The following is a 16,577-nucleotide window of genomic DNA, read 5'->3' as shown; positions in this document are numbered from 1 at the left end:
GAAATAAATCCGTTCGGTGAGAGCTGAGAAAAAGTGGTAACAAACACAAAAAAAAAATCACATCATAGTAAAAGCAATACCTTCTCAGCTTCGCATCAAAGCTAATATTAAAAATTATTTGTTGTTAAAAAAGGAATTAAAAGTACATTAAACATAATTTAAAAAAAACTAATATTTTAGCTTATATAATCAAACCACTCCGCATAGCAAAAAAGTCAACTTGTTAACATAAAGCACTATACTTAGACAAAAAACATGAAACTTATTTATTATAAAAAAGAATTACGAATGGAAGTATTCACCTATTCTAAAAAATGTTTACCACCCAACCCTTAAATATTTTTGAAAAATTACAATTCCCTGTATTAACTCAACTAAATTCGTTAAATATGAATGAGATTATTTCATTATGACTTTTGCTTAATTTATTAAAAATAAAAATATAAATAAAATTTGTACTTTTCATTTGATATATTTTTTTCATAAATCTGGCTTTTATCTGCCCACGTTGGGGATTTAAAATGACAACTTTTTCACAAAAAATTAACTTTTTCAACTTGACTTTTGAAAATGTTACGGAAAGTCTGACTCTTTTATATATATCTTAAATTAAAGCTAATGTAATATATTTTATCATGGATAAAAATTTCGGACTTTATTTTGTCTTCACAGTGAAAATGACTACCGAATGCTATTTTTGTGTGAAAATTCTCGATTTTATTTTTTACATTTTTAACTTTATAATTCTATAACTTATTGAAAAGTTTATGGATTAACACAATTTTTTTATGAGAAATAATATTTTTTAATAGTCCCTTTTTCATTTGATATACTTTATCTTAATCAGGATATTAATAAGGAACTAGCAGATCATGTAGCTTTTGGAATAATCCATTAAGTTTTTAAAATTAAACACTATCTTAAGATTTACATCGTAGCGTTTTTTTTTTTATAGTGATTTTAATGACTGTCAGATATTATTATACTACGTCATCACTGTACCGCGACCCATTGTGCTAGGTTTTTAAAATTAAGTATCCTCGAACTACGACAAGAGGGCAGTGAATATATTATATTTTATAGAATTCGTTTTAATACGCTACTGTGTTCCCTTAAGCTAAACACCATATTATAAATTATTAAACTGAAAGTGAATCAACAAGTAAATAGTAAAAGCACGGTGGCTAATAATAAGGTTTGACTCTATGACGCCTTTGGTTAAGAGAATTAATGTCGTATCGTATCACCTTTCTTTTCATAATTTCCATTACACTTACGAATACTGGTCGTAAAATGTTAATCTATAATTATTACAAGTCAAGAGTAGACTTATTAAAAAGAATTTGAAAAGTTATTTAGGTAAAAATAGTAAAAAATTTAATTTTCAAATTTATGACTATAACAATTTTGTTTTCTACTTCCTCAAAAAAATAATTTAGGACTGCTTCCAGTTTAGATAGATATCTATTGTAATAGACACTAATTTTATAATTACCATCATTAGAATCAAGGAATTTCATTATCATATTATATTCCTCATCGCTTTTTTTCTGTTCAAGCGTTGTAAAAATGGATTTCAAAATGTCAACAGTTAATTTTTCCGTACCGTTAGAAGTCACTACATTATAAATACTCGTAAGCAAATTAATTTGATCAGTTGTTATATCATTCTAAAAAATTACAAGTAATAAATTAAAAATTAAAAAAAATATAGTTATAAATGATTAAAATTCATANATTCTAAAAAATTACAAGTAATAAATTAAAAATTAAAAAAAAAATAGTTATAAATGATTAAAATTCATAATTTAATTTATTTATTTATTTAATTTTTCAACACCTAAACAGGCAGTATTTCAAGCTATAAAATAGGATTTCAATTATTTACTAAATTATTTATAGGAGGAAAACAATTTTTATATTGCTTTGGATTTACAAAAAAATAAAAAATGTTTATAATAATAATAATTATTATTATTAACATAAAATTATTTTGATGTTTTAAATAAATTACAGCCCTGGAAAGTATATTTTTTTTTTATCCAAATTTTACAAATTTCTAAGAGTAAACAATAAAATACTTGTTTTCCATACTATCGAAAATATCATTATTTCGATCCTATTAAAATACTATGCGAGGACATATACTCTCAGGGAATGGTTCATTGGAATCGAGAACCCCTCCGAAAATTTAAAAAAATTTAAATTATTAAAAATGGAATTTACTATCGTTAAATTAGATCATTATGTTTAACAATCAAAAAAACAAAATGGATTAAATTGGAAATGTTATAAATATTATCTAATCTATTTAAAAATACTTAATTACATAAAGTAGAAGATACATGTTTTTTTTAATATATCTAATGATTAAATTTCTTAGTAAACTAATTTAATCAACTGTATTAAAACAACTGTTGAAATAATTGTAACATTCACTAAAGTTTTTGGAAGGGCTTTAATTCTAAATAAAACATTAAAGAATTTGTACTGTATAGAAATACATTTTGTGATTTATTTAGAAGATTAAGTTTTATGTAGATTTGAATGATAAATTGAACATTTGTATGTTCCGATTTTATTCAAACACAAAGTTGGTTATATAAATAACTCATAGAAAACAATATTTTTAAAACGTATACCATTGTTAATAAAAAAGAAGTACTGAAGCATTGTTATTATTTTTAGTACTTATTTTTTAAATTATTATAATTTTTTTACAATGAAAACCAGTAAAGTCGATTTGTAGTTTATGACCAAAAACTTATAAAGTAATTGCAATGAGCTTATTATTAATTATTACAAGTAGTTAAAGGTACAGCAAAGAAAATTCTAAACGTTATTGAAATTTAAAGAACTGTAATTATAAGTAGTTAATTTTTCATTTTTCTCTGAGTAAAAAAAAATGCTGCATATAAAATTCTCTAAATGATAAATAAGAACTAAATTTAGTCGTTAAAAGTAATAATAACATATTAAAGACTCCACTATATTAATACCTTTAATAGCGAAGGTCGGTTTTCTGGTTTATTATTTTCTTCCTGTAAAATTGTTAAAGTCGCTATTTTTAATATAAAAAGTAGTATATTAGTTGAACGAATTTATTATTTAATTAATTTTTTTGAATCCAAAAAATATTTAATTACATATAAATAGGGAAATAAATAAAACCATAAAAATATGGTTAAATCATTACTTAATTAGAAGAAATTTATTGATCAATGATAAAACAATCATTTTGTATATCAATACCTTTATAAGTGTAGATTGTGTTTCTGGTATATTATTCACTTCCTGTAACATTTTTTCACAATTACTATATTTAATAATTAATCATTTCACTAATATATCAATCATTATAAGAATTTATTAATTAATTAACAGTCCGTGTTATGATTTATTTAACGTTATTTTATTTCAATGGAATATATTGTATTAGTGTTCCGTTTATGAGAAGAAAATATCACAAATAAACAAATAATCTTTATTTATGTTTTATGAGTGTCAAAAATTATCAAGTTGTTTGGTAAAATTAATCAATGATGTCTTTTAATATAATTCTGCTAAATATGTGTTTTTGATATCACATTAAATAATATACGACTTCAATATCTGTCCTGATCACTGATAATATAAACGAACCCGCTGTTATTATTTCACTTCATCGACTTAACAACACTGTCACAAGTATTTTAAATTAGAATTTTAATACATTACTTGTGTAGTAGGTGGCTTCACATCGGTTTTGTCATTTAAATTGACCTAAACATAAAATATTTTGAATTAGTAAAATAATTCTTTGTTTTTCCAAACTACATTTTACTTAATATTTATTTTATTGCAAAAAGTTATTAAGATAATCAAGTTAAAAACTTAATATGATTAAAGTAATCTCACCTTATTAATGGAGTCTGTCAACGTTTCATCGTTACTAATTTTAACCTAAAGAAATACAAATAATAAACAAACATTTGAATTTTAATATATAATGCTGTTGAAAATTATAACGAAAATCTCTTGAATTGAGTAATCTTATGATTACAATTGATTATTTATTATTTGATACATTTAGGAAGATATTTTTTATTGGAAATATTTATATAAATAATCAATTATGCTACATTATCTATATAACTAATTTTCGATGAGCTGTGAATCCCCCCCAGATCCTGTGGTCATCAAGCACCTATAGAGCGATAAACCATTGTCTGTACAGGTAAGCTACTGATTAGGGTGAAAGTACCCAACTACGTCGGACAAAATATGTGTTGTGCAAAAAAAGTATTACTTCAGAAGCACTTTTTCAGAATAATAGTCTAAATTTTAATTTAAATAATAATGTGACTACAAAATACTTAGATATATCTAGAGGTTTTTTATGACATTGCTGTCATTTTCACAGATTGTTAGTTATCAATTATTACTATAAATACATAATACTTTTATATTGTCAGTTTCTGTATTTATAATGATATTTATATATACATTGATGTCAAAAAAATTAATTAGCTACTTGTATTTGCAATCCCTTGTGTTTTGTACACGTATATTAACTCAAAAATTTGAAACTTTAAATGTTTATATCTAATAAACGAATAAAGTTATATTAAAAATTCAAATACCATTTACTATTATATTAAAAACTCAAACATTTTATTAAATTCAATATATGTGTTCCCATTAAAAAAAAAAAAAGTTGACATCCTTACAAGGCATAAAGGATGAATTTAAAAAGTATTACATAGTGAATAATTCAATAATAATGTGTAACTAAAGATATCCAAAAAAACAAAAAAATGTTTCAATTATATTTATCCTGTAAGTAATTGAATTGGTTATGATAAATAAATCATTCTGTATAAGAGAAACGGCCAAAAAATCGTTTTCATGGAGCAAAAAAATTTAGAAGACGTGACTTAGAGTGCCAAGAAAAATGAAACTTATAATCCAGATAAAAACCAACAGATTTTAACCAAAGTTATGTCATATTGTAAGGGGAGAGGATTAGAGAATATTATTACATTTTTTTTTCCTTTATTAATATATACACAATCTGTTCCCTATAGGTACAATAAGAGTATTAGCTAAAATAATTATAACATGGAATACTTGATAAAAGAAGTTACCCATTGCTGACACTTTTAAGTGATTGTTTTAGCTTCGATGCGAAGCTGAGAAGGTATTGGTTTTACTAAGATGTGTTTTTTTTTATTTTTTTTTTTTGTTTCTGTTGCCACTTTTTCTCAGCTCTCACTGGATCAATTTCTTTCAACGATACGTTAAAAGATCACAAATCGTATCTAAACGAATACATTACCCTCAAAAAATTGAAAAAATTTCGCTCATTCCCCGTAAATGGGGCAAACCTCCAAAAAAATTACAAATTTAAAAATCACTAATTTTCGAAATTTTTTCAATTTTTTTACTAAAAACTGCCATAACTTTTTCAAAAATAAACATATCAATATAATTCTTTTTTATATAGATGCATAATATTATTACCTTTCATTTGGTATACTTTTTTCATAAATTTAACCCTTAATCTGCCNAATATCATTACCTTTCATTTGGTATATTTTTTTCATAAATTTAACCCTTAATCTGCCCACAAGGGGGGATTTAAAATGACAACTTTTTCACAAAAAATTAACTTTTTCAACTTGACTTTTGAAAATGTTCTGGAAGGTCTGACACTTTTATATATATCTTAAATTGAAGCTAATGCAATGTTCTTTATTATGCAAAAAAAAAATTTCGGACTTTATTTTATCTTCACGGTGAAAATGGCTACCGAATGCTATTTTTGTGTGAACATTTTAGATTTTGTATTTTACATTTTTAACTTTATTATGCTATAACTTTTTGAAAAATGTATGGATCAGTATAATTTTTTTATGAGGAGTAGTATTCATATACATCTTTCATTTGACATACTGTTTTTTTAAATCGGACTATTTCCCTATATACGAGAGGGGTTCAAATCTAAAAAATGCATGTAAAAAGTAGAACTTTTTCAACTTAAATTTTGAAAGTGTTCCGGAAGGTCTGACACTTTAATATATATCTTAAATTAAAGCTAATGTAATATACTTTATTATGGTAAAAAAAAATTTCTGATTTTATTTTATCTTCATGGTGAAAACAGACATCAAAGTTTATAAAAAATATACGATTTTTGTAAAAAAATTCTTTTTTATATTTTTAACTTTATAATGCTATATCTTTTTGAAAGATGTATGGATCAATATAATTTTTTTTTTTATAGATGCATGATGTCTTTACCTATCATTTGGTATATATTTTTTTTATATCTGACCCTTTACCTGCCCACAGGGGGGGATTTAAAATGACAACTTTTTCACAAAAAATTTACTTTTTCAACTTAAATTTTGAAAGTGTTCCGGAAAGTCTGACACTTTTATATATATCTTAAATTAAAGCTAATGTAATATACTTTATTATGGTAAAAAAAAATTTCGGACTTTATTTTATCTTCATGGTGAAAATAGCTACCGAATGCTATTTTTGTGTGAAAATTTTCGATTTTGTATTTTACATTTTTAACTTTATTATGCTATAACTTTTTGAAAAATGTATGGATCAGTACAATTTTTTTATGAGGAGTAGTATTTATATACATCTTTCATTTGACATACTGTTTTTTTAAATCCGACCATTTCCCTATATACGAGGGGGGTTCAAATCTAAAAAATGCATGTAGAAAGTAGAACTTTTTCAACTTAAATTTTGAAAGTGTTCCGGAAAGTCTGACACTTTTATATATATCTTAAATTAAAGCTAATGTAATATACTTTATTATGGAAAAAAAAAATTTCGGACTTTATTTTATCTTCACGGTGAAAATGGCTACCAAATGCTATTATTATGTGAAAATTCTCGATTTTATTTTTTACATTTTTAACTTTATTATGCTATGACATATTTAAAAGTGTATGGATCAACATTATTTTTTTATAAGAAATAATATTTTTTAATAATCCTTTTTTCATTCGACATACTTTATCTTAAGTAGGATATTAATAATGAACTAGCAGATCATGTAGCTTTTGGAATAATCCACCAATTTTTTAAAATTAAACACTATCTAAAGATTTGCATCGAAGCGTTTTTTTTTTATAGTGATTTTAATCACTGTCAGATATCATTATACTTGATCCATCTATGCCACTTCACCACTGTGCTGCGACCCCCCTGTGCTTTTTTTTCTTTATTAATATATACACTATCTGTTCCTTATAGGTACATTAAGAATATTAGCTAAAATAATTATAACATGGAATACTTGATAAAAGAAGCCACCCATTGATGACACTTTTAAGTGATTGTTTTTTATTTTTAATTAAAGTTAAGTTAATAGATCTCTACACCACTTGCGCTTTAAGCGTCTCGGAGGATTACCAGGAATAGCATTAGTTGAAAGATCTTTTATTAGGGGATTGGAGTGGTAGGCTAGTCGAGTATGGAATCTTTTATAATATGTTATTGCTTCTCCTTTAACAGTTTTAATTTTTAGATCAGAATGGAGGGTATAATTTGATACGTATGGAGGGGAGCTGGTTAATTTTCTTAAAGNTCTTTAACAGTTTTAATTTTTAGATCAGAATGGAGGGTATAATTTGATACGTATGGAGGGGAGTTGGTTAATTTTCTTAAAAAATTATTTTGAAATGCCTGAATACAATTTATATTAGATTTTATATCGGACATCGCTAAATATTTTTTCAGCATTCACTAATTTTTCAATTTTTATTATATATTTAGATTATTCATAGTACAATTCATTAGTGTAATTGAGTTATGTTTTATTGTAAGGGGAGAGGTTTAGAGAATATTATTACATTTAAACAAATTTATTTTACTGGTAAAGTTTGATAGCAGTTATTTTATGATTTTTTTACGTAGTAAAACAATGTCACATTAGTTTTTGTTTTATNTTTAATATTAATAATTTGAATTTCAGTATACTTCTCTTTTATGCTTTTAAATATTTAATAGACTTAACTAACAATTTCTATTTTTTTAAATTTTATGATTTTTTACGTAGTAAAACAATGTCCCATTAGTTTTTGTGTTATATTTGTATATTTAATAGATTTTTCTAAGGGTTTCGACGATGGTGTATTACGACGGAGCTTATTATGTATGATTATAAAGAAATAGAATGTTTTTCATTAATAATAAATAGTATAATTCACAATAATTTATATAAATTTTAAGAGAAACAATTTTTTTCAATGTACTATAGCTCTATTATGGCAATTTATATGAATTACATTTTATACAAGTTATAGCTTAAAAAAAAAATTGTAATTATTAATCATTTTACCTCAGCAGATTTTGATAAAGATCTGTCTTTCCCTTTTTTGACACGATTTTTTTTTCCAGCCAATACTGACGTAATACATACAAATATATATATTAATAATAATATATTATGACAACGCATTTTTCAAAATGTACTTTTTAGAATTCTTAAATAATTAAATTACACTAACGAAGTAAGAATATAATGTTTGCAAATAAATTTTTTTTATAACATAATATCGATTATATAGAATGATTTTCTTTTGTTACTATTTTAAAAATAATTTGAAATTTATATCTTATAAATTTATCTTTACTTCATACTCAAAACAACTGACAAATATTTGCATAAATGTTTTTAATTTGGAAAATAATAAGTTTATTAGTGTGAGTTCATGCGTTTATTAATACAAAATACTGTCAGAGGTGTTCTTTTTTATAATGATTTATTGGTTTTATTAAATACTTAATTATTAGTTAGTAATTATCTCAAAAACAAGATGTGATGAAAAAAATCTGAAACGCAGAGTATGTAAATATATATATATATATATATATAATCGGAAATAAATAAATGTTCATGGCTGCGTTTGTGGTTCGGATGAGCTCACGGAAGGTAAAAAAAAAGAAAACAAATCTCGATATCAGTGTCACGATGATGACTGACTTCACGTATTATTGCGGCAGCTATTCGTCGCTAGGAATTTATTTGACTTTACACAATGAATATAACGCGTGGGTGTAACGGTCCGGTTTACAGTGGGGCGGTTGATGAAAAGGAGCTGACACGACCGCGTGGTGTCAAACAGGTGACAACGCCGTGGCTGTGTCAATACTTAAATACTCCAAATATCATGAAAAGATATTGGTTTTACTATGAATTGTGTTTTTTTTTTTGTGTCTTTTACCATTTTTTCATAGCTCTCACCGAATCGATTTCTTTCAATGATACGTCAAAAGATCACAAATCATATCTAGCCGAAGATATTACCCTCAAAAGTAGAAAATTGTACTCTCGTTTGCCGTAAATGGCCAAAATCTCCAAAAAAATTACAAATTTAAAAATTGCTTATTTTCGAAATTTTTTTAATTTTTTTTACTTAAAATTGCCATAACTTTTTAAAAAAAAACAAATCAATATAATTTTTTTTTTATATAGATGCATGATATCAGTACCTTTTATTTAGTATATTTTTTTTATAAATCTGACAATTTACATGCCCACGGGATCCCCCCTTAAAATGACAACTTTTTCACAAAAAATTAACTTTCTCAACTTGACTTATGAAAATGTTCCGGAAATTCTAACATTTTTATATATTTATTAAATTAAAGCTAATGTTATATACTTTATCATGGAAAAAAAATTTCGGACTTTGTTTTCACAGTGAAAATAATTACTGAATGTTATTTTTGTGTGAACAATCTCGATTTTATTTTTTATATTTTTAACTTTATAATGCTATAACTTATTGAAAATTGTATGGATCAACACAATTTTTTTATGAGAAATAATATTTTTTAATGATTCCTTTTTCATTCATGATATTAATAAGGAAATAGTAGATCATGTAGCTTTTGGAAAAATCCATCATTTTTTTTAATTAAACACTGTCTAATGATTTGCATCGAAGCGTTTTTATTGATAGTGATTTTAATCACTGTCAGATATCATTATATTTTACTTTTTTGTGGTTTATTTAGAAGATTAAGTTTTATGTACTTTAGCATGTTAAATTGTAATTGGAAATGGTACAATTACTTAACAATGAAAACTAATGAAGTCGATTTGTAGTTTAAGGCCAAAAACTTATTAAGTAATTGCAATTGGAATGAGCTTTTTATTAATTAAAAGGAGTAACTTAAGTTGCAGTTAAGAAAATTCTATGCCTTATTGAATTTAAAGAACTAAAGAAATTTTTTATTTAGGAGATATTTATTGGTCAATGATAAATCAATCATTCTGTATATCAATACCTTTATATATGTAGATTGTGTTTCTATAGTATTATTCTCTTTCGGTAAAATTAATTAACGAAAGACTTCAATATTATTCTACGAAATTCAAAATTTTTGTTATTGCATAAAGTAATGTGCGAATGTATAATTACTTTGTTGATTATTGATAAAGTAAACAAACACACTATTACAACTTCATCTCATTAACTGTACAATATTGTCATAAATCTTTTAGTTTAAAATTAAATGATATTATTTTTGTAGGCGATGACATGGCGTCGGTTTTGATACTTAAATTAATCTAAAATAATATTAATAATCAAACAATTGAATTTTCAATAAGTTATAGCATTATAAAGTTAAAAATGTAAAAAATAAAATCGAGAATTTTCACACAAAAATAGCATTTGGTAGCCATTTTTACCGGAAAGACAAAACAAAGTCCGAAATTTTTTTATTTTCATAATAAAGTACATTATTTTAGCTTTAATTTAATATATATATATATAAATAAAAAACTTTCCGGAACACTTCAAAAGTTAAGTTGAAAAAGTCAATTTTCTGTGAAAAAGTAATCATTTTGAATTCCTCACTGTAGGCAGGTAAAGGGTTAGATTTATAAAAAAAAACACGAATCTATAAAAAAAAATTATATTGTTTAGTTATTTTTAAGAAAGTTATGGCAGTTTTAAGTAAAAAAAAATTGAAAAAATGTCCAAAATAAGCGATTTTTGAATTTGTAATTTATTTTAGAGGTTTCCCCCATTTACGGGGAACGAGGGAATTTTTTTCAATTTTTGAGGGTAATGCTTTCGACTAGATACAGTTTGTGATCTTTTAACGTATCGTTGAAAGAAATTGGTTTGGTGAGAGCTGAGAAAAAGTGGTAACAGACAAAAAAAACACATCATAGTAAAACAAATACTTTCTCAGCTTCGCATCCAAGCTAAAAAATTGTACAGTATACGTGTATGTTTAACACTTGTCATAATATACATATGCATGCGCAGTAGTTACTAATCGTTGCGTGACGCGTACGACAATTTTTTCGCCGCATGTAGTATCCCTCAACTCAAAAACTGCCTTGGTATAGTCCAATCTATTTATAACTTCATTAATACTCTAAAAAGGCAAATTGCACATCAGGGTGCAATACAAAATAATGATATTTTGTAGTAATAAAAAAAAAAGTTAAAAAATATGTAAGGTTTCAGCCAAAAAAGAGGGCCTACTATTTACCCACTGTCCAGGGGAACACTGAACAGTGACCTAGTAGCCGAGCCAAGCGAGGATAGTACTCGTTGACGGAGCTGCTAGGTTTTGATTTAAAAAAAAAAAACAAAGATTCATAATAAAATGAAAGAAGAGTAAAAAGATAAAGGCCATGGATAATATAATAACATTTTTTTTTTTATGATTAAAANTAACATTTTTTTTTGTGATTAAAAATTTATAATTATTATTTTAAATATATATATTCATAAGGAAAGAATAATAAAAAAGGAAGCAAAAAAGAGGTGCTATATAAACAATATTAATAATGGGGAAGAACAGGGGGATTCATGTTATACTTGTTGTTGTTGATCTAGAGGAGTGACGGCCCACCACCGGCCATAGTTGTGCCTCGCATCACCACCATCATTGACATCTCAACGTTTTTATTTTATTAGAAAAAAAACGGAGGACAAAAAAAAAATACAAAAAACGTGGTTTTCACAACAAAACAAATATAGACAGACAACTTGTCGTCTCGGTAGTATAGCTGAGAGAAGAAAAAAATCCGTTGTCGCGGCATTTGTATAGTACCCGGTGATAGTGACGCCGGGTGGTGGTGGTGCCAACTTTGAACACGTTCATTGGGGGAAATACAACAATATTGGTACAGGTGCACAGTGACGGTCAGCTGATGACGATAGAATGACAGATATCAGACCGGTTGACTAGTGGAGGTTTTCACATACACAACTATTGAAATACTTTACACCTACTGCACACACTTCTAATTGATAAGATTTATTAAAAAAAAACTAGTCAAATTCTTCAACACTACAAATATTGTGCAACAAGGTGAGTACTACAGCATGAGTCGATTGTAACTCATTAAGATTTACAACCAGCAGTTATTGATGCCTTAGAAAATATTTCGAGAACTTGGAAAGACTCAAAAACAACATCCGGATCTTTTCAACTGCTATCAGCAATTGAAACATTAGAATTTCAAATTTCAATTCACCTTTTGAATTCAGTATATGCATTGTCTTAATCATTGAGTTTTACAAACGGAAAATCAAAATTTGGTCGAGGCCGTGATGTTAGCAAATGCTGCAAAACACGAACTTGAGAAAAGTAGACAATATTCTACACAATTTTTGTAACTGTAGAAGATATTTGCAATAAGTAAATTTACAATATACCTGTGACTAAAACTTGACTTGTCTCACGTCAAATCCATCATTCTAACATCATAACCGACTCTTTAGAAAATTATTATAAAATTATTATTTACATACCATACCTTGATTTACTTATTACTCATCTTCAAGATCGCTTCCTCAAGCATCGTAATATTTTGTCAAACGTCTCATATCTTTTTCCCATTGAAACAAAGACAAAGATTCTTGTAAAAAGTTATTTGAAACTTATTGTTTAATTTTACACGATGATTCCCCAGAAATTTGGATAAATGAGGTAGAAATTTGGTGACAACGACAAGCTGGTAAATATTCGAAACGCCCTTGATGCCCTCGATATTTATAATATATATGCGTTTCCAAATGTTCATAAAATGTCACGTGTAATGTCAGTCTTTCCGGTGACTGCAGTGACCAATAAAAGTTCATTTTCAACATTACGTCGGCTCAAACCCTATTTACGGTCATCTATGGGTGAAGGTCGTTTAAACGGACTGGTTATCCATCGTGACATAAACGTGGGTATCAACAAAGTATTAAACGAATTATTTTCTACTCATCGTAAATTAAATTTAATAAAACAATAATTTTTAATTTTATAGTATAAATAAAACCTTCAAAATTTAGAAAACAACGCAATTTCAATTTTGTTTGTGTGCATTTATATTTATAAATATTACAATTATTTTGTCATGATTTATTTATATTATAAATATAAAGTATATAATATTTGATAGTTATTGATGTATCTATTTTATATATATATTTTTTACCTCCCCTCCCCCACTTTGAAATTCTGCGCACGAGCTTGGTAACAACAACAAAAAAAAGATTATATCGAAATTGTAGAAATTCGTACATAGCCTTAAAAGTTATTTCATCGTCCGCCTCAAAGACATGTGCCCACAGCTCTAATATAATCAAGTTCATTGCCTACAATAATTTTCATCACTTTGTGAAACGTCTAATTCTTCAATCTATTATTGTATATCTAAAAATTGAACAAAAAAGTTTACTTGAGTTTACTACCTACTTCAGATAGTAACACAAGTGTAGGGAAGAATTTCTCAATTTACACAGCGTAGATACTAGAAACCATTTACAGAGCGTGTGAAGTTAAAAATAACTTCACCAATGTTTCATCACTAGGCTGTATATAAAAATGCTAATACCATAAAAAATTCTGGACCAAATTTTGTTATCAACCATTATTATTTTCTTAATTTGATTATTTTCTTTTTTTTAAGTTAGTTAATTATACAATCTGACTTAGGGGGTCATTCAAAATGGTGTTGGTTTAAGCTATAGTGCGCATACGCATTGTCGTGAACTGGCTTTTTGCTGCCTAATTGTAATTGTGTAATTTAATAGTATATATTAATTATGGGAACGGAAGCCCCTTTGGTCTTGTATATAAAGTATTAGCCAGGCAAGCATCTAGTCCTTCTAGAACATTCGATGTTTGCTCAGCCCTTTTCAATGTATAGGGCCTACAGCCGGCGACGCGCCAGTAGTAGTCAGCTACTCATTCAAAAATCATATAGTTCATAGGGTCGAACCTTAACGACTCTCCACTAAATCACTTTCACTGAATCTTTTATATTAATTAAGTATCAACTCATTAAAGTCGTAAAGTCAATTATAAGTTTAAATATATTTTTAAATATAATAAATAGCAACTAATTATCAATTGCATTATCTTTTCATTTTGTCTACCGTACCAACCCGGTCAAAACGGCATTATAGCTTAAACTCTTCACACTGCAAGGGGAGGTGGTTTATTCAAAATTCTGAGCTGTTCTCCCCTACGATACCTTCTACTCGAGAATGGGGTAAACGAAAACCCTATGTTAACTGACCTATAGTCTAGTTGAGAGAGTAATGTAACCTACGTCTACACATCTGTAGTCTAGTAATGAGGCACCTAAAAAAAACCCTATAATCTAAGCAATTAAAAGCAAATTCTAAAATTACTTTAACAAGATAAAAAAAATAATTCCAAAAATCCGTTCCCCAACGGACCAAACTGTATGACGTGAAATACTTTTAAATTAAAAAAAAATAATAATAAAATAAAAATTAAGTTTTATGAACTGTAATTTATTTCCCCGTTTGATATTATCCAATACAATAACTACTATAATTTACCCTAAATCTATGGTTAGTAGTTATATTTAAGGAAATATAACAAAATATAATAACATAAATATATTAACAATTGATATTTAGATAAAAAAGAAACAGAAAATGAGTAATCTAACCTTTCTTCTTCGTACCACTGTGACGAGCATTTCAATGTGTCAATTAGTACAGTCGAACCCGATGCTATCAACTGTATATTATATGCTTATAAGGTGAATTGAACACATAAACCATCTAAAAAAAAGCAAGCCGAACAAACAACAACAGAATCCGTGACACTCACGTAAGTGCTAAAGGCAGGCCAATAAGCCAGTGACGTCATTCGCGACTACCGCTATTAAGTTGGCTATTTTCATGCGTCAAGACCGTAAAACGATACAAAAAAAATTATAAATCGATTCAAATATGATAGGGGTGAAAATTACATTAATAAAAGTTTCTAAAAAGAAAAAAAAAATTTATTAAACAATTTTTTGACCTTCAAATTTTGCTATCAAAATACTGCAAAATTTAAATCAAAATTTCTATATTAAAAAAAAATCAAAATTCATAAACTTAATAATGAAATCGAATTAATATTTAATATAAGTAAAACAGTGCTAGTTCCACAGTAATAGCTTATTTGGATGTGAAGTTATAGGCTCTAGAACATAAGGGGTTTTTTCATGTTTTTAATTATAATAAAGGCGCTATCGGGTAAAAAAAAAAATTATTTTTGTTGTCAATGATATTTAAGAAGTCTATGATAAAAATGTCAAAAATTTCTGAACTATAGCAGCATACACATTAGATGATTTCACATGGAATGACCCAGCTTAGATAATTATCATGGAAACAGTTACATATTTATAACTAATATTTAAACAGAAATTATTTGGTTTTTTCTGTTCTTTTCTCAAATCATACTGTAATATTATTTTAATATCTACTCTATTAAATAATTATCTTTTTTATATTTTTCGTTAATATAGTTTATTTTCTTTTTTTTAATAAATTAAAAAAAATATTGTATGTTATATTATTTGAATAGTTGTAAAGTTGAAAAATTATTCGTGACTCTCTATATTTAACACAAAATAGTATAATTTACTATAAATAAAAAAAAAATTAACCCGAAGACTTGTAATTTACAGTGTAATTTATCAAGAACACTAAAAATAAATAATATTTCAATAATTTATTATCTTTAAGTACTTTGTGTTAGTATTAATTTAATGTCATCAGCATTTTTTGACTTATAACGCTCTCTATCAAAAACATGTGTACATTTGATAGGTACGAAAAAAATAGTTGTCTATTTTTATACCTACTCATTAATTATTAATACTTTCAAAAAATATATTTTTATATTAATAGTTATCGGAATTACGACAATTATTTAAAAAAATTATAAGACAGTTCATATTATTTTTGATCAGGTTAATTACAGTCTAGATGCTACGTAATGGAATAAAAATATCATTCATTATCTTTATATATAGTAATTATGATTATTGAAAGAGATAAATACTACTTTGTTAAAAGTCTAGATGTAAAAATGACTAGTGGATAACAAACTCTGTATGAGTAATTAAGAAGCTATTAAAATTTTAAAGTATTGACTGGTGGTGAGAAATTGGTGCTGTTACTTATATTATTAGTCATCATCTGGCTTTAATCTGTGGGTGCTATCTTACAACACACAATTATTTAAATGGCGGTAGACTTTTATTAAACAAAATTATAACACTAAAATAGACG

At 26.1% G+C, this 16,577-nt stretch overlaps 1 protein-coding gene across 7 annotated transcripts in view; it reads right to left on the bottom strand.

Moving 5' to 3' along the window:
* The window catches only part of LOC126897506 (uncharacterized), a 47,848-nt gene that overhangs the window by 22,572 nt on the left and 8,699 nt on the right, over positions 1-16,577 (bottom strand). For 2 of the 7 annotated variants that reach the window (XM_050671169.1, XM_050671171.1), the window contains 5 exons: positions 3,898-3,942; positions 3,718-3,762; positions 3,253-3,294; positions 3,000-3,041; positions 1,496-1,670 (listed from right to left, as the gene is read on the bottom strand). The exons of 1 other annotated variant lie outside the window; for it this stretch is intronic. In XM_050671169.1, the coding sequence (XP_050527126.1) occupies positions 1,496-1,670; positions 3,000-3,041; positions 3,253-3,294; positions 3,718-3,762; positions 3,898-3,942 (349 nt within the window). Of the gene's footprint in view, positions 1-1,495; positions 1,671-2,999; positions 3,042-3,252; positions 3,295-3,717; positions 3,763-3,897; positions 3,943-8,347; positions 8,568-16,577 lie in introns of those variants that run through there. 4 more of the 7 variants (XM_050671168.1, XM_050671173.1, XM_050671170.1 and 1 more) reach the window with 3 other exon arrangements.

This window comes from Daktulosphaira vitifoliae, unplaced genomic scaffold (assembly GCF_025091365.1).
Source record: "Daktulosphaira vitifoliae isolate Bord-2020 unplaced genomic scaffold, ASM2509136v1 Scaffold_2, whole genome shotgun sequence".
NCBI classification, from domain to species: domain Eukaryota; kingdom Metazoa; phylum Arthropoda; class Insecta; order Hemiptera; family Phylloxeridae; genus Daktulosphaira; species Daktulosphaira vitifoliae.
The sequence above is the reverse complement of the archived record's forward strand: the minus strand, read 5'-3'. Positions and strand labels throughout refer to the sequence as shown.